The sequence below is a fragment of the Haematobia irritans genome, chromosome 4 (assembly GCF_050003625.1).
Source record: "Haematobia irritans isolate KBUSLIRL chromosome 4, ASM5000362v1, whole genome shotgun sequence".
Lineage (NCBI taxonomy): Eukaryota > Metazoa > Arthropoda > Insecta > Diptera > Muscidae > Haematobia > Haematobia irritans.
In genome coordinates, this window is record NC_134400.1 from 107,094,620 (window position 1) to 107,120,028 (window position 25,409).

General features: G+C 34.2%; 2 protein-coding genes across 4 annotated transcripts; one reads left to right on the forward strand and one right to left on the reverse strand.

Moving 5' to 3' along the window:
* Nucleotides 1-590: 590 nt before the first annotated feature.
* Nucleotides 591-6,091, forward strand: smid (nuclear valosin-containing protein-like smid). 2 transcript variants are annotated; one of them, XM_075305216.1, is made up of 11 exons: nucleotides 592-789; nucleotides 990-1,113; nucleotides 1,183-1,271; nucleotides 1,822-2,008; nucleotides 2,090-2,311; nucleotides 2,396-2,766; nucleotides 2,843-3,348; nucleotides 3,408-4,236; nucleotides 4,299-4,628; nucleotides 4,699-4,923; nucleotides 5,799-6,091. In XM_075305216.1, exons 1-11 carry the CDS (start codon nucleotides 733-735, stop codon nucleotides 5,877-5,879), a joined length of 3,021 nt encoding a protein of 1,006 aa, XP_075161331.1. In that variant the 5' UTR covers nucleotides 592-732; the 3' UTR covers nucleotides 5,880-6,091. The 2 variants fall into 2 exon arrangements, with proteins under 2 accessions (XP_075161330.1, XP_075161331.1); XM_075305215.1 differs by having other exon boundaries at nucleotides 591-789; nucleotides 2,090-2,766.
* A 96-nt stretch (nucleotides 6,092-6,187) lies between these two features.
* On the reverse strand, nucleotides 6,188-23,849 carry LOC142234137 (putative carboxypeptidase suro-1). 2 transcript variants are annotated; one of them, XM_075305219.1, is made up of 4 exons: nucleotides 23,064-23,849; nucleotides 14,405-14,664; nucleotides 6,984-7,504; nucleotides 6,188-6,914 (listed from the first exon to the last, which is right to left on the reverse strand). In XM_075305219.1, the coding sequence occupies exons 1-4, from the start codon at nucleotides 23,718-23,720 to the stop codon at nucleotides 6,574-6,576; spliced, it is 1,779 nt and encodes a 592-aa protein (XP_075161334.1). In that variant the 5' UTR covers nucleotides 23,721-23,849; the 3' UTR covers nucleotides 6,188-6,573. The 2 variants fall into 2 exon arrangements, with proteins under 2 accessions (XP_075161334.1, XP_075161332.1); XM_075305217.1 differs by having other exon boundaries at nucleotides 6,188-7,504.
* Between the last annotated feature and the right edge of the window lie 1,560 nt (nucleotides 23,850-25,409).

The following is a 25,409-nucleotide window of genomic DNA, read 5'->3' on the forward strand; positions in this document are numbered from 1 at the left end:
AATAAAATAATGAAGTTGAGTTACCAGGAGCAATTTACATATTGCAGCGTCTATTTTGGATGGAGGCAGCGTGCCTGGAAAAATATTTGAAAAACGATCACTTTTTTCCATTTGGAAAGTCGAAAATTGTTCACCATATACCTTTCACAATTTTAAGCGTAATATCTATGTTTTCAGAACTTTATTTTCGTTTTTATTTAAATAAAATATAACAAACTGGTTGCGCTTGGCGTTTCACAAAAAAATAAAATGGCTCTTCTAACAGTAATGATGGCGAAATACTTTCAGGTACATTTTGTACTTTTTGATATGCTTCCTCCATCACAGTTCGCGATGGTTGGGGTGACATTTACGAGTCTGTGGTAGCGATGAGAATGAAATTGAACTTTGAAATGCTGGCAGGGTAAGATCTATTAAATTTTTGAATCAAATACAACAAACCCGCGAACCTATGCTGTAGACTTACCCAACCGTGTAAGGTCTCCTTAAGGTCATTTAGAATTGGTAGATATCGATTTAGGTAAATATCGATAATTCCATTGCATGCATGTTTTATCGTTTCTCGAAACACGCTCCGGGCGATGAACGCCAACAATTGAACGTTGCCAATCATACCAAAAAGTGGCTTTTATCATTCATTCATCTCTAAACAAAACGAATTATTTTAATTAATTGACAAATTCTGAATACGAAAAGCATTTAAAAAGTTACTGCATTAGAACTATAGGGAAAATGAAGAAGAATAAACCTATTCTCTATGATCCACAAATTGTAAATCGTGTAAAGCAGGTGAGTTAGCGTTTGTGAGTACTGTAGAGTTTTAAGAATGTACGAATGTACCTACATTCCTAAAAGTGCACCCAGAGGCCGGCCTTACCAAATGCATCTTTGGCGGTTCTCTCCGAAATGGGGTTAAGTTGTTCTCAAATCGAATGTAACCTTCTTTTCATATTTTGCCTTCCTATATTACATGGTCCTTTCTTCCTAAGTATTTGGAGGAGAATGTCGATAAGACCTATTTGGATGTGACTGTCATGACAAAACATTTGCAAGACCGTTATCCGGAATATTCTCGCAGAAAAATTGCGCCTTTTCGAGCTTTAGTGGAACAAGGTAAACTCGAAGTGTTTTACATTGTGTTTATGGGATATTCGTATTTATTTTTATTTGGTTTTCACTTAGCCTATCATGCCGTTTCCCAAAGTTATGGTTTGGATGACCAAGTTTCAAGTGGAGAAGACTCTGACGCATCAGACCTGGAAGTTATGGATGTAAGTATGGAGTGGAAAAATATTGCTGCCTTTATTCGATATTGGGGGAATCAATTTTGTTGAAATCGAAAACATGAATCTAGTTGGGAATCCAGAAACCACATTTGTTCCCATAATAGTGTTTTAAAATTTGTAAAATATTACTTTCGAATGATTGGACTCGATAAAAACCAAAAGCCATTTGGTAGAATTTAAAATTTGTTTTTTTTTTTGTTTTCTTTTGTATCACTAGGACATTCCCATTAGGTTTATGCCAGTATGTTTGAACTATTAATTAGAGCGATCTTCGTGTTACACTAGTTTTCCCTTGTTGTCTTTTCACCTTTTACACATCGTTTTTTGTATCTTGTGCCCATTCATCCAACTCGTCCCATGGGGGTACTATCGGCTTTTCGGTGTCTAAGCTCATTTGTCGTTACATGCCTTGGTACCCCTATGATGCGGATCCTGTCGTATTCTGAGTAATCGTTGATTTCCTTGTTTCATTGTGAATTGTCAAATTAAGCATTGCTAAATTCCTATAACTTTTCTTTGTTCTTAACTTGCACAGGGTGTTGGCTCCAACAATCTAATGAGTAACATGATGAATAGCTTATACAACAAATCAAAACCGCCACATCAACTATCAACGGGAGGACCTTCGAATAAATCTTCAGGGGAAGCTATAGATATTAGTAGTGATGAAAGTGGAGATGAAAGTAATCAATCAAAATCAAATGGAAAAAGTTTAGCGAAAGGTATATTGTCTATGTAAATTTTTATGTTTCGCTTACAGAGCTCCTATGGTTATTTTTATATTCTTCTTTCATACTAAGCAGCAGTTACCGATTTACCATTGTCAAAGAATAGCGCTATTACAGTGACCAAGATTCCATCGTCATCCCACCATGAAACGTCATCTAAAGGTCCATCGTCAACTGGCTCAAATACCACAACAGATTCAAATTCTTTGCCTCCCATTCAGCATCATGCTGGTCAAAAACGCCATGAGAATGCAAGTGGTGGCTCCGCGGCGACACCAAGTCAGCCTTCAAAAAAACGTAAGTTCGATGAAACAGTTAAAGATTATGCGTCAATGTATTCGAAATACCAAACTATGACAAATCAATTCAACAAATTATTAGAGAAAAACGATAATGCGACGGCTTATATGCAACAAATGCATCAACGCCACGTACACCAGCTACGCCAGCAAACGATGAATAGCGGAAACAGCAATGAATCCGATCGTCCATTTAATCCATTAGCGAATGCTACCGGTGGAGGAGGACCACGTCCACGAAAATATAAAAAGGAGGTTCAACTGCGTAAATCACGTGAGACCTTTCAAGATATTGGTGGTATGGAAAAAACGCTTAAAGAGCTCTGCGAACTTCTTATGCACATCAAATCGCCCGATATATACTTTGTTTTGGGTCTAATGCCACCTCGAGGAATTTTGCTGCATGGACCTCCAGGTTGTGGCAAAACTCTCTTGGCACATGCCATTGCAGGGGTGAGAGTGAAGTTTGATATTATTTTTAATCACAAATATTAAAGTTTATCTCTCTTTCTTTTCTCTTCCATAATAGCAATTAACTTTGCCTTTAATTGAAATTCCTGCTACTGAATTGATAGCTGGTGTCTCGGGAGAATCAGAAGAGCGTATCCGGGACGTTTTCGATCAAGCTGCCTCTAGTGCCCCTTGCGTTTTATTTATTGACGAAATTGATGCCATATCATCAAATCGTTCAATGGCTCAACGGGATATGGAACGTCGTATTGTATCGCAACTTATTAGCAGTCTGGATAATTTGAAATTAACCGAGGGTGGTCAATCTGTTTTGGTGATTGGAGCAACAACCCGCCCAGATGTCTTGGATCCAGCTCTACGCCGTGTGGGACGTTTCGATCATGAAATTTCAATAGGCATACCAACCCGTAAGGACCGCAAAGACATATTGACGATAATATGCGAAGGATTATCTGTAGAACAAAAGTGCGACTACGATAAAATTGCAGAACTAACGCCAGGTTATGTTGGAGCTGATTTATTAGCTTTGGTCTCCAGAGCGGCTACAATAGCAGTTAAAAGGAAGTACGTACAAGAATAATTATGTAATTACATCAATGTAAAATATTATGTTTTTGTTTTAGATGCTCTGAACAAATGCGAGCCTTTCAACTTAAAGCTCAACGTAACATTACCATAGTAGACTTGGACGATGATAATGAGGACGCAGACAATTCAACAAAAACTGAAGGAGAGAAAAAAACGTCAGGGTCTGATGAGAAAACTGATATTTCCAGTACAGTTGAGGGTAATACTGCCACGGAGGAAACAAATGACGAAACGAACAAAATGACAGTTGACACCTCAGAGAGCGACGACAAAAACGAGGAGAGTAAATCAGTGGAGGAAAAAGCCGATAAGTCAGAAGAAAATGTTACAGAGGACATAGAAATGGACGACGGTACTGCGAAAAAGGATGATGATGATAAGGAAGCCGACAACACGGATTCCATAAAAGAAACTGCAGAGGATAAAGCTGCTGAAACCCCACCAAAACTAAGCGATGACAAAAATGTTAAAGTGCCTGAGCCAACACTATTTGAACTTCTTAATTGGCTCGACAATCCACCTGAAGATATAACTTTTGTATCGGAATTTTGTATTACTCTCGATGATTTTGTGGAAGCCGTTAAAGTTGTTCAACCCTCGGCAAAACGGGAAGGCTTCATTACAGTACCAGATGTCACTTGGGATGATGTGGGCTCATTGCAAGACATAAGGGAAGAATTAAAATTGGCAGTCTTAGCTCCAGTCAAATTTCCAGAGAAACTTGCCCGTTTGGGCTTATCAGCTCCATCAGGAGTCCTTCTGTGTGGGCCTCCTGGGTGTGGCAAAACTCTTTTAGCAAAAGCTATAGCCAATGAGGCCGGCATTAATTTCATATCCGTCAAAGGACCCGAATTAATGAATATGGTATGCTAAAGAAAAGTTATCTTAATGTTTTATACGACCTTTTTTTTAATTTGATTTTGTAGTACGTAGGCGAAAGTGAAAGAGCGGTCAGGGCATGCTTTCAAAGAGCGAGGAATTCGTCCCCATGTGTTATATTTTTTGATGAATTCGATTCATTATGTCCAAAACGTTCGGACGGAAACGAAGGTGGCTCAGGTACACGTGTTGTCAATCAATTGTTAACCGAAATGGACGGTGTTGAGGATCGCCAAGGTGTCTATATATTGGCGGCTACAAATCGACCAGATATAATTGATCCTGCCATCTTACGTCCGGGACGTTTGGATACAATACTCTATGTGGGTCTACCCGAACAACAAGATCGCTTGGAAATCTTGAAAGCAAGCACTAAGGTATTCTATTCTGTCTTAATCACTGCGAATATTGTTGGTAATTATTATTTTTTTATTATATATTTTATAGAATGGCACACGTCCTGTCTTAGCGGATGATGTAGATTTCGAACATCTTGCTTCCTTAACTGATGGATATACAGGTGCTGATTTAGCTGGTCTAGTGCGACAAGCATCAATGATTGCTCTTAAAGAATCTTTGAATGACACGGACGCTAAACTGGAAGACCTGTGTGTAACACAGGATCATTTCAATCAAGCGGTTAAGATGTTGAGACCGTCTGTCAGTGCGCAGGTAATTTATTCTTCTATTTTTCTATAAGCCCAACTCAATATCAATATTGGAACTTTATGGTTAACCATGATTGCACATGAATTGAATTTAGTTTTGGCCTGAGGCAAAGAGATGATGGGATGGGTTTGGGGAGCCGTGGCTATTTCTATATGTACAGTGCACTCGCGGTAACGTGAACACGCTTTTTCTTACGCTAACTACTCCGTGACGCTGAAAAACATGAAATTTGACATTAAAGGCAGATTCACAATGCCAAATATAATTTCAAACACACTTACGAAATTTTTTAATGATCTTGTTTGGCTTTTTTTCGTGAATTTTAATTATTAATTTAAATTGCTTTATAAATACATACCCACTGATATTTTTCCGATCTGTTTTTTTTATTTTTTCATGAAATTAAATTAAGTTTTTAATATTACTAATAACAAAAATAAAAGACAATCACGCTAGAACGTGTAAAACACTCGAATATGGCTATGTTTTTTTTTTCTGAAATTCGCTGAAGTTCGCTAACGTGAACATTTTCGCTAACGTGAACTCTCTTGGTTTTAATTAGTTCACGTTACCGTGAGTGCGCTGTACTGTTATATTCAATAATGGATTTATTATAAAAATCATACTTTTATTATTGTTATTATACATATCAACTATTGATAACTTGTTTTGTAATATAGTTTATTGGCCCGTTGGGCTTATTATATTACTGTGTGGAATAAATGAAAGGAAATAATATTGAAAATATGGAAACTATAATACAATTTTATTTTCCGATTAAGAAACTATCCCCAAATATCTACATAAACTTTTTCCCCCATTAATATTACTCTTTGTTAAACATTCTGAATTTAATATACAATTACATTTCATTTCAGGATCGTAAAGTGTATGACAGATTACGCTTGAAATACGCTGCACCTCGCATTTCCGTAACAGATATAAGGTCAACAGAATAATTTTGATGGTAATAAATAAGTTTTTTTTTATTTTGATTTTTACAGAGTGTAAAATGATTTTCTTAAAAAAGGTAGTTTGATATAAAACCATTAAAATTAAATTATCATAAATTCACATTCAAAATGTTAAACATTATAAGAATATATAATTAAATCATTGTAGAGGTTTGCATGAATGAATATGAGAATAAAACAAAAAATAGAAATGTAAACTAATAGTTTGACAATATATAGCGACTGGAAAATATTTGAATTGTGTTGATGAATTTACTTACATGTCGGTTGAAACAAGAAAAAAAAACAGAAAATGAAACAAAAATTGGTATCTATTCCAAAAAAAAGGAATGATCATATTTTTCCTAATGCTACAAAAATATTTGTATTTCACAGATTCCATATATAAAACAAAAGATTAAACGGTTAGTTTATAATTAAAATAATAAGCCTGCTGTCTTTGTCAATATAGTAGTATGTTCTGTATACCATGTGGGAAACAGAAGTGGGATGTATATCTTAAAAGGAACAACTTCTTCAATATTTCTCACGTGAGACGCATAACATCTTTGGATAAAAGTTTCATAATTTGAGCACAACGAATTTACTAATTTCAAATTTCATGAATGTGGCAATTTGATAATACACAATTAATTTTTAGTCTTTACACAATCCTCACACCCTTTAACTTTGCTGTTGTTCAATCCATATAATCCAATAATGATGAGAAATATGCCCGTGATATAGAACGTGGACTGATAGTGTTCTCATTATTCTTTTTTACATTAAATTTTGGTCTAATCGCTCTTTTCACCTCTTCAATAACCACTTTAGTTTGACTATAAGAACCAATCTCTGATGATTGTCTATTGGTTGTTTCCTCTGATTTCTCTGTAGTTGAACAATGAATTATAGCATTATTGTTATTGGTTTCATTAAACTTTGGTCTAATCTCGTCTTTGATATCCTCAATGTCCACTGTAGTTTGACTATCGGAATCAAATTCTGATGATTGACTATTGATTGTTCCGTTCGATTTCTCTGCATTTGACGAAAAAAATATAGTGTTGTTATTGTTATTTTCTACGTGAAATCTGTTTGTTTTGCTACCCTCATTGACCACTGTAGTTTGGCTGCAGGAACCAATCTCTGATGATTGACTATTGATTGTATCCTCAGATTTCTGTATACTATCTCTGGCTGGTACATTGAATTCTTCTTCCTTTGTCATCACAGGTATTGCTGATGATTTCAAATTATCATTATTGCCCTCTATTTTTACCGCAATTGTTTTAGTGCTTGCTTCTTCCCCGTCATATTTATCAATTTGACTTTTAAGTTCATAGGCTTGTTTACACATTTCTCGAATGCCACACCAACTTTCTGTACTTAAAGGACTTATTTTCTCTACCGGAGGCTGAAACCCATACTCATTTGATGGCAATTCCATGACCAATGCTAGGGGAATTTTCACCACTCCATAGGCATAATCAACCACTGAACCGGCTATTATGCGTTTGGTAATGGAGGAAATACTACCGACTCGATAATAACGGCCACTATGAGTTTTTATTGCATTTCTCGCAGCCATGGCTACGCTCTCCATTAATTTATAATCGCTGGGCAAAGACCTAAAAAAGGGACAAAAACAAAAAGATAAAACGAATATGTCGTCTTTGTTGAAATTTTGTGTGGTTATTCAATAATGTCGTGCCCTGTTCGTGTAAATCGTACGAAACCCCATTCTAAAGAAAAGCCATCTCTCGAACTCGAATTTAAAAGATTTTGTATATCTTGTAGTATGTGAATGAATAAAATACATAACTAATGTGTTTGTTTTTCTATTTTTTACTATCCAACCATCGCCCACTTTCCCGCCCCTTTCGACCATGAAATTTCATAGATTTCAAAATAAAGTATTTTTAAATTTGTGGCATGAGAAATTCATACAAATTTCATAAATGTTTTTACTTTTTTCTAGACAAAAGTAATTATATGATTCTACACACAGGTAATTATATTCAAGAAAGAACAGAAACTCGGACAGTTTGCAAATAATTTTATTTCAAATCGACTTGACAGAAAAAAAAACTAAACAAAATTGTTTTTATTCTAGTTTAATTAAAAATCACTTTTTATCTCGTTAGGGTACTGTGGTACTTTAACATGTTAATAAGTACTGAAAAAAGGACTAAAGTACTGAATTTTACATCAAATATCTAAACCCATGATTTATTTTTGTACTTAATGGTCTAGCGAATAACAATTCGTAAATTTGTATACCCTTCACCACTACTGTGGTAATAAGTTTGTGCATTTATAAACACAACATTTTTTATACCCTCCATCATAGGATGGGGGTAAATTAACTTTGTCATTCCGTTTGTAACACATCGAAATATTGCTCTAAGACCCAATAAAGTATATATATTCTGGGTCGTGGTGAAATTCTGAGTCGATCTAAGCATGTCCGTCCGTCCGTCCGTCCGTCCGTCCGTCCGTCCGTCTGTTGAAATCACGCTAACTTCCGAACGAAACAAGCTATCGACTTGAAACTTGGCACAAGTAGTTGTTATCGATGTAGGTCGGATGGTATTGAAAATGGGCCATATCGGTCCACTTTTACGTATAGCCCCCATATAAAGGGACCCTCAGATTTGGCTTGTGGAGCCTCTAAAAGAAGCATATTTCATCCGATCCGGCTGAAATTTGGTATATGGTGTTGGTATATGGTCTCTAACAATCATGCAAAAATTGGTCCACATCGGTCCATAATTATATATAGCCCCCATATAAACCGATCCCCAGATTTGGCTTGCGGAGCCTCAAAGAGAAGCAAATTTCATCCGATCCGGCTGAAATTTGGTACATGATGTTGGTATATGGTCTCTAACAACCATGCAAAAATTGGTCCACATCGGTCCATAATTATATATAGCGCCCATATAAACCGATCCCCAGATTTGGGTTGCGGTGCCTCAAAGAGAAGCAAATTTCATCCGATCCGCCTGAAATTTGGTACATTATATTGGTATATGGTCTCTAACAACCACGCAAAAATTGGTCCACATCGGTTCATAATTATATATAGCCCCCATATAAACCGATCCCCGTGGCAGAATTGGTCCATATCGGTCCATAATTATATATAGCCCTCCAGATTTGACCTCCGGAGCCTCTTGGAGGAGCAAAATTCATCCGATCCGGTTCAAATTAGGAACATGGTGTTAGTATATGGTCGCTAACAACCATACCAAAATTGGTCCAATCACACAAAAATTGGTCCATATCGGTTTATAATCATGGTTGCCACTAGAGCCAAAAATAATCTACCAAAATTTTATTTCTATAGAAAATTTTGTCAAAATTTTATTTCTAGAGAAAATTTTGTTAAAATTTTATTCGGTTCATAATAAAATTTTCATCATTGTCAGAATTTTATTTCTATAGAAAATTTTGTCAAAATTTTATTTCTATTGAAAATTTTGTTCAAATTTTATTCGGTTCATAATCATGGTTGCCACTCGAGCCAAAAATAATCTACCAAGATTTTATTTCTATAGAAAATTTTTTTAAAATTTTATTTCTGTAGAAATTTTTGTGAAAATTTTATTTCTATAGAAAATTTTGCTAAAATTTTATTTCTACTTTTTCAAACTGAATTATATACGTATTGGATCGATCTTTTGTGATTTAATATATACCACGTATGGACTTACATACAATTTAGAAGATGGTGTTAGGAGGTTTTAAGATACCTTGCCATCGGCAAGCGTTACCGCAACTTAGGTCATTCGATTGTGGATGGCAGTGTTTAAAAGAAGTTTCTAAGCAATTCATGATGGAGGGTACATCAGCTTCGGCCTGGCCGAACTTACGGCCGTATATACTTGTTTTTTCTGACTCAATCACAAAATTGATTGATCCAATTAATTTTTTAATTTAAATGTCCTTAATCACAGCATAAAAATTACTTGATTAAAAAATTAATTGATTTCATTAGCAAATTTCAATTATTTTTATACCCTCCACCATAGGATGGGGGTATATTAACTTTGTCATTCCGTTTGTAACACATCGAAATATTGCTCTAAGACCCCATAAAGTATATATATTCTGGGTCGTGGTGAAATTCTGAGTCGATCTAAGCATGTCCGTCCGTCTGTCCGTCTGTCCGTCCGTCTGTGGAAATCACGCTAACTTCCGAACGAAACTAGCTATCGACTTGAAACTTGGCACAAGTAGTTGTTATTGATGTAGTTCGGATGGTATTGAAAATGGGCCATATCGGCCCACGTTTACGTATAGCCCCCATATAAACCGATCCCCAAATTTGGCTTGCGGAGCCTTCCGGAGCAGCAAAATTCATCCCATCTGGTTGAAATTCGGTACGTGGTCCAAGTATACGGTCTCTAACAACTATGCAAAAATTGGTCCATATCGGTCCATAATTATATATAGCCCCATATAAACCGATCCCCAGATTTGACCTCCGGAGCCTCTTGGAGGGGCAAAATTCATCCGATCCGGTTGAAATTTGGTACCTGATGTTAGTATATGGTCTCTAACAACCATGCAAAAATTGGTCCATATCGGTCCATAAATATATATAGCTCCCATATAAACCGATCCCCAGATTTGACCTCCGGAGCCTCTTGGAGGAGCAAACTTCATCCTACCCGATTGAAATTTGGTACGTGGTGTTAGTATATGGTCTCTAACAACCATGCAAAAACTGGTCCATATCGGTCCATAATTATATATAGCTCCCATATAAACCGATCCCCAGATTTGACCTCCGGAGCCTCTTGGAGGGGCAAAATTCATCCGATCCGTTTGAAATTGGGTACCTGATGTTAGTATACGGTCTCTAACAAGCATGCAAAAATTGGTCCATATCGGTCCATAATTATATATAGCTCCCATATAAACCGATCCCCAGATTTGAACTCTGGAGCCTCTTGGATGAGCAAAATTCATCCGATCCAATTGAAATTTAGTACGTGGTGTTAGTATATGGTCTCTAACAACCATGCAAAAATTGGTCCATATCGGTCCATAATTATATATAGCTCCCATATAAACCGATCCGCAGATTTGACCTCCGGAGCCTCTTGGAGGAGCAAAAGTCATCCGATGCGGTTGAAATTTGGTACATTTCGTTAGTATATGGCCTCTAACAGCCATGTAAAAATTGTCAAATTTTATTACTATAGAAAGTTTTGTCAAAATTTCATTTCTATAGAAAGTTTTGTAAAAAGTTTATTTCTATAGCAATGTTTGTCAACATTTTATTTCCATAGAAAATTTTGTCAAAATTTTATTTCTATAGAAAATTTTGTAACAAATTTATTTCTGTAGAAAATTTTGTCAACATTTTATTTCTATAAACAATTTTGTCAACATTTTATTTCTATAGAAAATTTTGTCAACATTTTATTTCTATAGAAAATTTTGTCAAAATTTTATTGCTATAGAAAATTTTGTTAACATTTTACTTTCATAGAAAATTTTGTCAACATTTTATTTCTATAGAAAATTTTGTCAAGTTTTTATTTCTATAGAAAATTTTGTCAAAATTTTATTTCTATAGAAAATTTTGTCAAACTGAATTATATACGTATTTAATCGGCCTTTTTTTGTTTAATATATACCCCTTATGGACTAACTTACAATTTAGAAGACAGTGTTAAAAAGTTTTACGATACCTTGCCATCGGCAAGTGTTATCGCATCCCAAGTAATTCGATTGTGCATGACAGCCTTTAGTAGAAGTTCCTACGCAATCCATGGTGGAGGGTACATAAGATTCGGCCTGGCCGAACTTACGGCCGTATATACTTGTTTTTTTTTTCAATTAATAAATTAACTGATACAATAACTTATTAATCAATATAGAAACATTAAGTTAATAAAGGCAATGATTGGGCATTTTTAAATTTTTAATTAAAAAATTATTTGATACAATTTACTTTTTTAATCAAACTCGAAGGACTAACGGCCATAGGGAGCCACCGTGGTGCAATGGTTAGCATGCCCGCCTTGCATACACAAGGTCGTGGGTTCGATTCCTGCTTCGACCGAACACCAAACAGTTTTTCAGCGGTGGATTATCCCACCTCAGTAATGCTGGTGACATTTCTGAGGGTTTCAAACCTTCTCTAAGTGGTTTCAGTGCAATTTGGAACGCCGTTCGGACTCGGCTATAAAAAGGAGGCCCCTTGTCATTGGGCTTAACATGGAATCGGAATCGGACAGCACTCAGTGATAAGAGAGAAGTTCACCAATGTGGTATCACAATGGACTGAATAGTCTAAGTGAGCCTGATACATCGGGCTGCCACCTAACCTAACCTAACGGCCATTTTCATGCAGTACAGTTAGACTTCCTTCAAACAATCAACTTTTTATCAAACTAAAATAGTAAGTCAGTTAAGAAAGTAATTGAAAATAGTTACGTTTTAATAAAAAATTGAGTTTTACAATCAAAATTTTAAATTTTTAATTGAATCAATTAAAAACAAGTATATACGGCCGTAAGTTCGGCCAGGCCGAATCTTATGTACCCTCCACCATGGATTGCGTAGGGACTTCTACTAAAGGCTGTCATCCACAATCGAATTACTTGGGTTGCGATAACACTTGCCGATGGCAAGGTATCGTAAAACTTTTTAACACTGTCTTCTAAATTGTAAGTTAGTCCATAAGGGGTATATATTAAACAAAAAAAAAGGCCGATTAAATACGTATATAATTCAGTTTGACAAAATTTTCTATAGAAATAAAATTTTGACAAAATTTTCTATAGAAATAAAAACTTGACAAAATTTTCTATAGAAATAAAATGTTGACAAAATTTTCTATGAAAGTAAAATGTTAACAAAATTTTCTATAGCAATAAAATTTTGACAAAATTTTCTATAGAAATAAAATGTTGACAAAATTTTCTATAGAAATAAAATGTTGACAAAATTGTTTATAGAAATAAAATGTTGACAAAATTTTCTACAGAAATAAATTTGTTACAAAATTTTCTATAGAAATAAAATTTTGACAAAATTTTCTATGGAAATAAAATGTTGACAAACATTGCTATAGAAATAAACTTTTTACAAAACTTTCTATAGAAATGAAATTTTGACAAAACTTTCTATAGTAATAAAATTTGACAATTTTTACATGGCTGTTAGAGGCCATATACTAACGAAATGTACCAAATTTCAACCGCATCGGATGACTTTTGCTCCTCCAAGAGGCTCCGGAGGTCAAATCTGCGGATCGGTTTATATGGGAGCTATATATAATTATGGACCGATATGGACCAATTTTTGCATGGTTGTTAGAGACCATATACTAACACCACGTACTAAATTTCAATTGGATCGGATGAATTTTGCTCATCCAAGAGGCTCCAGAGTTCAAATCTGGGGATCGGTTTATATGGGAGCTATATATAATTATGGACCGATATGGACCAATTTTTGCATGCTTGTTAGAGACCGTATACTAACATCAGGTACCCAATTTCAAACGGATCGGATGAATTTTGCCCCTCCAAGAGGCTCCGGAGGTCAAATCTGGGGATCGGTTTATATGGGAGCTATATATAATTATGGACCGATATGGTCCAGTTTTTGCATGGTTGTTAGAGACCATATACTAATACCACGTACCAAATTTCAATCGGGTAGGATGAAGTTTGCTCCTCCAAGAGGCTCCGGAGGTCAAATCTGGGGATCGGTTTATATGGGGCTATATATAATTATGGACCGATATGGACCAATTTTTGCATGGTTGTTAGAGACCGTATACTAACATCAGGTACCAAATTTCAACCGGATCGGATGAATTTTGCCCCTCCAAGAGGCTCCGGAGGTCAAATCTGGGGATCGGTTTATATGGGGCTATATATAATTATGGACCGATATGGACCAATTTTTGCATGGTTGTTAGAGACCGTATACTTAGACCACGTACCAAATTTCAACCGGATCGGATGAATTTTGCTGCTCCGGAAGGCTCCGCAAGCCAAATTTGGGGATCGGTTTATATGGGGGCTATACGTAAACGTGGGCCGATATGGCCCATTTTCAATACCATCCGAACTACATCAATAACAACTACTTGTGCCAAGTTTCAAGTCGATAGCTAGTTTCGTTCGGAAGTTAGCGTGATTTCCACAGACGGACGGACAGCCGGACAGACGGACGGACGGACGGACATGCTTAGATCGACTCAGAATTTCACCACGACCCAGAATATATATACTTTATGGGGTCTTAGAGCAATATTTCGATGTGTTACAAACGGAATGACAAAGTTAATATACCCCCATCCTATGGTGGAGGGTATAAAAATACTATCTTCAGTCAACGTTTTAATTGGAAATATCTGTGTATGTAATGCCGAGAAGGACCTGTCGGAGACCCATCGTTTAGTATACCGATCGTCTTAGAATTTATTTATTTTCTGTTTAAGTCCGATTGTCCTCAAATATGGCATAGTGATCATAATATTTTTCGTCTATACGTACTTGCTATAGCCCCATGGGTACATTATGCATTGCGCATAGGAATGTAGTGAGAGGAAGAGTAAGATTTTCGGTGCTAATTTATGCAATATTTGTGCTAAAGCTTTTGTTTCCGGTTCTGAGAAAGGCTTATCTCCGGGATATGTATTCTTCTTGGCCTTTGATTTACATTGATCCCAGTGGATGTCAAAATTACGATTGCAATCTGTCCCTACATAACCATCATCTGGATGAGGGCGACGATTTTTACGCCATCGTGGATTCTGAAAAGAAAAACTATGATTAGATTTTATGCATATTACTGTGAGTAGAAAGTAAGGTACGGTTAAAAATTTGAATTTCAACTTCGCGAGGTTTAGATTTTGAGGTAGGTCTGTTTTTCTTATGCGTTCGTTACCGTTGTGGCACTTTAGTGACAAATTTGCCACTTTTTCAAGTGGAGATACCTTTGTGTCACTTTTTTGTTGCGTTATTAAATGTGATACTTTTTTAATTTTTGTGCCAATTTTTAATTACAATAATTTATACTGTAAGATTTTTTTTATACATTTGGATCCCAAATACCGTTAAAATTACGGATATGGTCATAACTAATCGAGTATACCAGTTGAATACTATGGACAATGGACAAGAGTTCCACCTAAAAGTATGCAACGGAAATTTCCATAGAAGATAGGCTGGATATTCAGACAATTTGAATATTAAATTTAAAGGTAAGGTTTTAAATAAAATGGAAGTGAAATATGTAATTGTTGTGTTAGTGAGGATCAAACTTAAAAAAAAGTGATTTCACAATTCTATATAATACATTGATATCGGTTATTTTTCTTCATGAAAAAAGTGTGTCACCTTTTACCGGGAACTTACAGAAGACAGATGGCAGCTGGACCGAATCACCAGAGGAGACAATAGACTTGCTACTGGGAGCGCATTTTCCAGAGTGTGAGATTAACAAGGCACCGGATGTATGTGGCTTCAGAAACCACGTGCGGAAAAAAATGAAATCTTGAGAATTGTTTCCAAGGAAAACATAAAATGGGCGCTGGGCAGTTTCGGTTCCTACAAGTCTCTGGGACTGGACCGAATCTACCCGTGTATGCTACAGGAGGCCTTCGATATACTGGGTGACTTTTATAAGGAGCTTTTTGCGGCGTCTTTAGAACACGGGTATACACCGAAGGCTTGGCAAAGGGTCAAGGTGATTTTCATTCCGAAGGCAGGCAGGATAGTACATGGAACTGCTAAGGACTTAAGACGTATTAGCTTGACTTCTTACTTGCTAAAAACGCTAGAAAGAATACTGGATAATCACATAAGGAATCGACTAAACGGGAGTTTATCGAACTGCCAACATTCCTATTTAAGGGCAGATCTGTGAACACTGCACTACACTCTGTAGTGCACTATATTGAGAGGTCAATGGCATATAGGGAATATACACTGGCGGCTTTTCTTGACATTGAAGGAGCTTTCAATAATACGAAGATCGAAATGGTTCTACTTGCATTGGAGAGAATTGGTGTGACTATATAAAAGACTGGATCGAGGGAATGTTATTGCACAGGAATATAGAAGCGGAATTGGCAAATGATACAAGGAACGCGACTACGACTAGGGGACTACCTTAGGGAGGAGTGATATCGCTTTTACTCTGGCTACTAGTAGTAGATGAGATCCTCACTGTTCTGCACAACAAAGGGATAAATATAGTGGCGGTTGCGGAGGATATTGTCACAATGGCATTAGGCAAATTTCTGGACACGATCTCGGATATAATGAGTGAGGCCCTGCAAATTTTATCCGACTGGGCAATGCGGTGCGGTTTGGGCGTTAACCCAAGGAAAACGGAGCTAGTGCTCTTCACTAGGGGGAGAAAAATGATCACAATTTCAAGGGACGAGATTGAGTCTTTCGAAATCGGCTAAGTACCTAGGAGTTGTCCTGGATTCCAGACTAAACTGGCTGCACGGCAGTTAGACTGAAGAAGACCTACGCGGCACTTTATGCGTGTCAAAGGCTGGTTGGGGGACGTTGGGGCATTAAACCCTCCCTCTTTCACTGGGTGTTCACAGCAGTTGTGAGATCTGTAGCCACCTACGGGTGCCACGTCTGGTGGACGATTACGCACCATCAGAATCATATACAGAAGTTCAACAGGATAAACAGGACGGCCCTTATTTACATGACTGGCGCAATGAGGACAACGCCCACAGCAGCACTAGAGGTACTGATGAGTCACCCGCTGGATCTGCATATCAGAAAAACAGCGGAGATTATACTCATGAGGCTGAAGAGCCTAGACTCGCTCGGAAATGCGGTAAACAGGCACATGGAACTCGTTGCTTCAGTTGGGCGAGATATTAGGACGGACATTATGGCGACTCAGCATGTATATGAGGGACAGCTGAGATCGATTATACCAAGAATAGAGGAGTGGAAAGAGGGACGCATACACTTTGGAGACCTGAATATATATACGGACGGCTCGGAGATGGATGAGGGCACGGGCAGTGGTATCTACTGCGAAGAGCTGTGTATCAGCGATTCATACAAGATGGATGACGGATGCAGCATCTTTCAGGCCGAGGTGTTTGCCATTGCGAAGGCTGCAGAACTACTGTTGATGAGGTCAGGAGCGATATCAGCTTCTTCATCGACAGTCAGGCATATCACTCTGTGCTGGGTACCTGGACTGGAATAAGGGAAATGAGGAGGCTAAAGAAGGCGCATGCGGAACGAACAACATCGTTACGGATGTCTTCCCCCCGCTATCCTTATATACTTACAGGATCAATATAAGATACGATGATTTATAGAAGGAGCGTTGGGCTTCCTCTGCGACCTGCGAGCAAACCAAGCTGATTTTAGGACGACAAGAGCCGCAAAAACTCTGATTTCCTGATGGCGACCCTCAGAGATGATCTGAGAGCATTTATAGGCACAACACTAGGTAGGGTCACGGCCTAAGGCAAAAAAAAAAGTTGATGCAGTCACCCCCCAGTTTTGTAGCATATTTGAAGACAATTTCAGAACACGAAAACTTTTTTTTTTTCCGTGCACCCTACGACCCCCCGAAATACAATTTACTGTGCTGTGTCGTCATTTGAAGTCCGATCGAAAAGAAACGCATATCGTTGTTCATGGTTGATCAGGGGCTATATTTCGTGCATTGGTCATTTTTGACTCCGACGTCAAATTTGATTTTTAATTTTTTTATTTCGCTTCGTATACCCCTATGATGCCCATTTCTTATAACCATTATAAAGATCTTATCAAAATATGAAACTTTTGCTTTGGAAGTATTTAATTATATTCATAAACAAAAAAGTTACAGAGATTTTAAAAAGTCTATAGGTCACCTTACACCATCAAATAGCTTTTGCTGTGTTGTCATGATATCCGATCGAAACCACATGCACATCGTTATTCACATCTACGAAATTAATTTGAAAGGTATTTAATACACACAAACTGTTTATCTGTAAATTTCTAACCGTATCATTGTATACATACTCGTTGTGTGCACTACGGCATTTTCTGCGTTATGCAAAGTGCATGTGTTTTTGCTAGAACAATTTGAGAACAGTAGGCTCTCAAATTGTTCTAGCAAAAAATCTAACAAACACTTTCGCTACATGATTTCTTAAGTCTGTCCATATTTTTGTGAGAGAAGGCTGTTGATAGTATTTGAAAAAAGTGAAAACAAAATGAAATTCGAAGCTCGGGTTATCGACAAAACTAAATTACCAACAAATCATCAAGTTATTGAATTCCTTTTATATTTAAAGAAAGCAGGCACCGCAAGTGTTAAAAATGAATCTACTAGTCATGTTACAGACGATAAACGATTGGGTTATATAATATCCAAAATTAAAAGTCGCCAACAACATAGTAAACTTGATTCTAGACAGGATTTGTTATAAATTAATTCTAAAAAGTTGTTAGCCGCATAATAAAATTGTACAATTAATAAACATGAAATGTACTCAAATCAAATACAAATCTAATCTAATATTTTCTTGTTTAAAGTATTTACTCATGTGACAACATTGCTCACCATTGTGAAGATGACAAGAAAACGCAAAAAAAAATACGGCGTAGTCAGATGTTGAAAGGCAGAAATTTAACCAATGTGTAAGCAGCATAACGATCTTCGTAATTTTCCACAATTCCGTTACCACTTACTTTTATTGTTAGATTGATTGTTAGATTTTAAAACAGTAGGCTCTCAAGTTGTTCAAGCAAAAACACAAGAACTTTGCATAACGCAGAAAATGCCGTAGTGCACACAACGAGTATGTATACAATGATACGGTTAGAAATTTACAGATAAACAGTTTGTGTATATTAAATACCTTTCAAATTAATTTCGTAGATGTGAATAACGATGTGCATGTGGTTTCGATCGGATATCATGACAACACAGCAAAAGCTATTTGATGGTGTAGGGTGACCTATTGACTTTTTAAAATCTCTGTAACTTTTTTGTTTATGAATATAATTAAATACTTCCAAAGCAAAAGTTTCATATTTTGATAAGATCTTTATAATGGTTATAAGAAATGGGCATCATAGGGGTATACGAAGCGAAATAAAAAAATTAAAAATCAAATTTGACGTCGGAGTCAAAAATGACCAATGCACGAAATATAGCCCCTGATCAACCATGAACAACGATATGCGTTTCTTTTCGATCGGACTTCAAATGACGACACAGTACAGTAAATTGCATTTCGGGGGGTCGTAGGGTGCACGGAAAAAAAAACTTTTAGTGTTCTGAAATTGTCTTCAAATATGCTACAAAACTGGGGGGTGACTGCATGAACTTTTTTTCGCGACCCTATCTACACAACACCCTTGGAAAACACATGGTAAGGATTGGCTTAATGACTGATGATATTTGTAGATGGTGTCTGGACCCAGAGGCAACAGAAGACTCCTACCATTTTCTGTGCCAGTGTTCAGCATTATCCTTTAGAAGAAACAAGATACTGGGCTCTTTTTTCTTTCAGGATATAACGGACCTGAAATATGAAAGATATACTTGCCTTCACAAAGGCCTCGGGATGGAAAACCTAGGAAAACTTTCTTTGGAACTCGCCTGCAAACTCAAATGATTGAGGAGGACGAAGAAGAACAACAATGAGGAAACACAATGGATCAACATGGTCTAAGTGGGAGCCAGCCCTTTTTGTTACGGGCTGGTCTCATCCTCCATAACCTAATCTAACGTGTCACCTTTTTGAATGTACCACCTTTTATTGCTATTGTTATTTTTTGTGGCACTTTTTAGAATTGCTTGTTCGTAGGAAAGAAATTAAAATGGGAGATCAGTTCATAGGGAACATATGTGTAAAACACGGACCGAAAGAAAGAGTCATTATTCAAATATGACAAACAAGCAAAACACGAATCTGTATCACGGTTGCCACTCGTGACAATAAAAAAAAAACAAAATTTTAAGAACATTTTACCAAAAATGTACCAAATAAAAAAATACTTATTTCGAAGTTTTTAATCAAATGTTTGTGGTTAGTATGAATAACATGTTTTTTTTTTTGAAAATTTTGTCAAAATTTTATTTCTATACAAAATGTTGTCAAAATATTATGTTTTATGTTATTTTATGTTTAAATATTTTATTTGTTGTTTTGATCTCAGCTTTAAAACCATTGTGTTGACTAAACTACAAGAGTATCTTATACAACAGAGGAAAAGAATGTTTGTCAAATTTATTTGGGCAAAGCCCTATAGACTGCAAGATGGTTGGATAGACGCACGTTTCGGAATTATCACATTCCTCATCCGCATCCTCTACTTGCAGCAAAACTATCAACCAATTATCAGAATAAATTCAGGCAGTTCACCAAACCCAAGGTGAACCACAGTTGAACCTTCCGAAAAAAGGTTTATGATAGCCGGCTTATGCCGAAATAAATTCATGCAAATATTTCTCTTTTCCTTTGCCACCATCAAATCATCGATTTGAGTGTAGTTGGCTGGGTTTATTTTGAGCGTGCTTCCTCTTACTTCATTCGTGTTTTGTTTTTTATTGTCGGTTTGTACTTCAATCATATTTGTTGTTTTTATCTCAGCTTTGAAACCATTATGTTGACTAAACTACAAGAGTAGCTTATACAACAGAGGAAAAGAATGTTTATCAAAGTTTTTAAATATTTCTATACCAAATTTTTTCAAAATTTTATTTATATAGGAAATTTTGTCAAAATTTTATTTCTATAGAAAATTTTGTCAAAATTTTATTTCTATAGAAAATTTTGTCAAAATTTTATTTCTATAGAAAATTTTGTCAAAATTTTATTTCTATAGAAAATTTTGTCAAAATTTTATTTCTATAGAAAATTGTGTTAAAATTTTATTTCTATAGAAAATTTTGTCAAAATTTTATTTCTATAGAAAATTTTGTCAAAATTTTATTTCTATAAAAAATTTGTCAAAATTTCATTTCTATAGAAAATTCTGTCAAAGTTTTATTTCTATAAAAAAAATTGTCAAAATTTTATTTATATAGAAATCTTTGCCAAAAATTTATTTCTATAGAAATTTTTGTCAACATTTTATTTCTATAGATTTTTTTTCCAAAATTTTATTTCTATAGAAAATTTTTTCAAATTTTTATTTCTATAGAAAATTTTGTCAAAATTTTATTTCTATTCTTTAGAAAATTTTGTAAAAACTTTATTTCTATTGGAAATGTTGTCAAAATTTTATTTCTATAGAAAATTTAGTAAAAATTTTATTTCTATAGAAAATTTAGTCAAAATTTTATTTCTATAGAAAATTTAGTCAACATTTTATTTCTATAGAAAATTTAGTCAAAATTTTATTTCTATAGAAAATTTAGTCAAAATTTTATTTCTATAGCAAATTTTGTCAACATTTTATTTCTATAGAACATTTTGCAAAATTTTATTTCTAATGAAAATTTTGCAAAATTTTATTTCAATAGAAAATTTTGTAAACATTTTATTTCTATAGAAAATTTTTTCAAATTTTTATTTCTATAGAAAATTTTGTCAAAATTTTGTTTCTATTCTTTAGAAAATTTTGTAAAAACTTTATTTCTATTGGAAATGTCAAAATTTTATTTCTATAGAAAATTTAGTCAAAATTTTATTTCTATAGAAAATTTAGTCAAAATTTTATTTCTATAGAAAATTTAGTCAAAATGTTATTCTATAGCAAATTTTGTCAACATTTTATTTCTATAGAAAATTTTGTCAAAATTTTATTTCTATAGAAAATTTTGTTAAAATTTTATTTCTATAGAAAATTGTGTTAAAATTTTATTTCTATAGAAAATTTTGTCAAAATTTTATTTCTATAGAAAATTTTGTCAAAATTTTATTTCTATAGAAAATTTAGTCGAAATTTTATTTCTATAGAAAATTTAGTCAAAATTTCATTTCTATAGAAAATTCTGTCAAAGTTTTATTTCTATAAAAAAATTGTCAAAATTTTATTTATATAGAAATCTTTGCCAAAAATTTATTTCTATAGAAATTTTTGTCAACATTTTATTTCTATAGATTTTTTTCCCAAATTTTATTTCTATAGAAAATTTTTTCAAATTTTTATTTCTATAGAAAATTTTGTCAAAATTTTATTTCTATTCTTTAGAAAATTTTGTAAAAACTTTATTTCTATTGGAAATGTTGTCAAAATTTTATTTCTATAGAAAATTTAGTCAAAATTTTATTTCTATAGAAAATTTAGTCACAATTTTATTTCTATAGAAAATTTAGTCAAAATTTTATTTCTATAGAAAATTTAGTCAAAATTTTATTTCTATAGAAAATTTAGTCAAAATTTTATTTCTATAGCAAATTTTGTCAACATTTTATTTCTATAGAACATTTTGCAAAATTTTATTTCTAATGAAAATTTTGCAAAATATTATTTCAATAGAAAATTTTGTAAACATTTTATTTCTATAGAAAATTTTGTAAACATTTTATTTCTATAGAAAATTTTGTAAACATTTTATTTCTATAGAAAATTTTGTCAAAATTTTATTTCTTTAGAAAATTTTGTCAAAATTTTATTTCTATAGAAAATTTTTTAAAATTTTTATTTCTATAGAAAATTTTGTCAAAATTTTATTTCTATTCTTTAGAAAATTTTGTAAAAACTTTATTTCTATTGGAAATGTCAAAATTTTATTTCTATAGAAAATTTAGTCAAAATTTTATTTCTATAGAAAATTTAGTCACAATTTTATTTCTATAGAAAATTTAGTCAAAATTTTATTTCTATAGAAAATTTAGTCAAAATTTTATTTCTATAGAAAATTTAGTCAAAATTTTATTTCTATAGAAAATTTAGTCAACATTTTATTTCTATAGAACATTTTGCAAAATTTTATTTCTAATGAAAATTTTGCAAAATTTTATTTCAATAGAAAATTTTGTCAAAATTTTATTTAAATAGAGAATTTTGTAAACATTTTATTTCTACAGAAAATTTTGTAAACATTTTATTTCTATAGAAAATTTTGTCAAAATTTTATTTCTTTAGAAAATTTTGTCAAAATTTTATTTATATAGAAAATACATAACTTCCCAGAAAATAATATGGTTGCAGTATATGATTTAGCAAAGGTGGCGGGTATTTTAATTGACACTCTTGGAGTATATCTTACCGTGTTCTTGGAATATTCATAACCATCTGGGTTTACAACTGGCACAATAAAAAATCGCAATTTTCGCAATAGTTCCCGATGCCGTCCGTTCTTCTCTGTCAACTGGTGTATGCAATGCAAGGCCACTGTCACTGTAATCCACTCGCGAGCATGTGTTCCACCCTCAATGAAAACTATATTTGGTCCTTTTTCTGGTGGGCATATTTCCAATTGTTGCAGTTCTTTTCTATATACCGGAGCTGATCGAATACGATTCTCTTTAGCTTGAGCCCAGAGATTACTTTCGCTGTTCCAATGAATTTCAATGGCTCGAATCGGTCGTCTTTCGTAACTCAAGCCTAATGTGTGAATTTTAACAAATTCCGAAAATCGAATACGTAAATATTCCAAATACATTAAAATATCATTGTAAGACAGATAACAATTGAGCACATCCGGTCGGGGCAGATCTATTAATCGAGGGACTGCTACTACTGGAGGTTTAGAATGTTTTCGTCTATCACCAGCCCCGACAATTGCAGGCGATGACTTGAGCCGATTTGCTGCAGTCCGATTCAATTTTATGAGGGCGATTTTGGGTAAATTTCGATGGTACGAATATGAGTTTAGATTTATATGCGTTCCCGCTACAACTAAAGGTATATCACTGCTCGCCATAATTTTGTGATATTTGCCAAAAAATATATACACGTTTTTTTCCTAAATAGAATCACTAATATGATTTTTTGAATCAAAAAATAACAAATTTTATCACATCAAAGAAAAACAAAATTTGAATTGAATTCAAATTTTGAAAAATTTTCGAATGTTTACTTGATAACTTCCACTTTTCTAGTTCCGTTTCCAATATGACTATGAGCGAGAGCAATGAACAATGACAATGCCGTCTTTTTGTGTATGTCGCTTATTTGTGACAAATGAATGAATCAAAGCGTTCATTTACCATAGCAGATATTATCTATGGCTAGGGAAGAACCAGCACACCGTAAAAAATGCTGGCTTGGGTATATGTCTCTAATAGTCATAACATATCGGTCCATAATTACACCGAAAAAAAAGTGAACTGTTTTATAGGAAGAATGAACTACCTCGCACGAAAATTGAACTAAATTTTACTCCACATTTTGAGATTTCCACAAAGCGTTATACTTTTTAACTGCAGTTCACGAAATTACATCATCTCATAGAAGAAAAAATTAACTAAAAGTAAAGAAGAAAATCATTGGCGCCAAATCATGACCACTTTAACCATACAGTAGTTCATTCTTACTATTTTTGGGAATCGTACGAAAATCTTCTTTTGCTTTAGTTCATATTGAACTTATGCGTACGGTCATTGAACATTATACTCACGTTTAGTTCATAAAATTTTGGAGACATACTTAAAAAAAGTAAGATTTCCTTAAGCTGCGGAAAATTTCGATAAATATAATAAAAATCAACTACAAGCAAATAATTTTTTTTCAATAAAAATAAGTTAAATTTAGCGTTAGTTTAACTACGCAAATTTTTTCTGTGTAGTTATAGCCCCTATATAAACTGATTTCCAGAGTTGACTTATTTTACTTCAGGGAGGAGCGGTTGGAGGTTATATGTATTCTTCTTTCATGCAGTTTGTGCATATCGGTTGATAATTATATATTGATCCCTCTATATAAACAGATAAATAGCTAAAGCGGCTTATATCTGCCATTTTTTTATATAACATTAAATCTATATGTACTAACTTCCCAGCAAAAAAAGAGTTTCTAAATAAGTAGTTTGGATCCCCATCTTGTGATCCGGAAGTAATGCAAACTTGGATCATCTTCCATGAATGTTACATGGACTTGTCATAAGACGGAAGTACTTCATTTTCGGATTCTTAGCAATGCCTTAGAAGTTCTGCCCTGGAAGTTCATTTGAATGAAGAAATTAAAAAAAAAAAAAAAAACAAACACAATTTTTTCACCAATTTCACATTTTAGTTTTGTCAATAGTTTTTGTTATACTTTTATATTTAAATTATCTAATTTTTACAATTTGAAAAGCTTTTTCGCTGCTGAGTTTGTTGGCACCATAACTGAAGGCCTTAACATACAAACGCCATTGAACACGAAGCGTCGAAACGTCAATTCAATTTGAACCTGAAAATAAATCCCACTACCACTTTAAACTTTATGTTTGTGATATGATCGTAATATGACACCAAGGCTTACATTCTAACTACTTCTCGAGATGTTCATTATTAGTATGAAAAAAAAAACAAAAATAAAGAACACAGGTTCAAATCTCATCAGAGGCAATTTTTTTTAACAAATATTTTTTTCAAAAGGTTGTTTTTTATGTTGTACATCGGTTTTATTT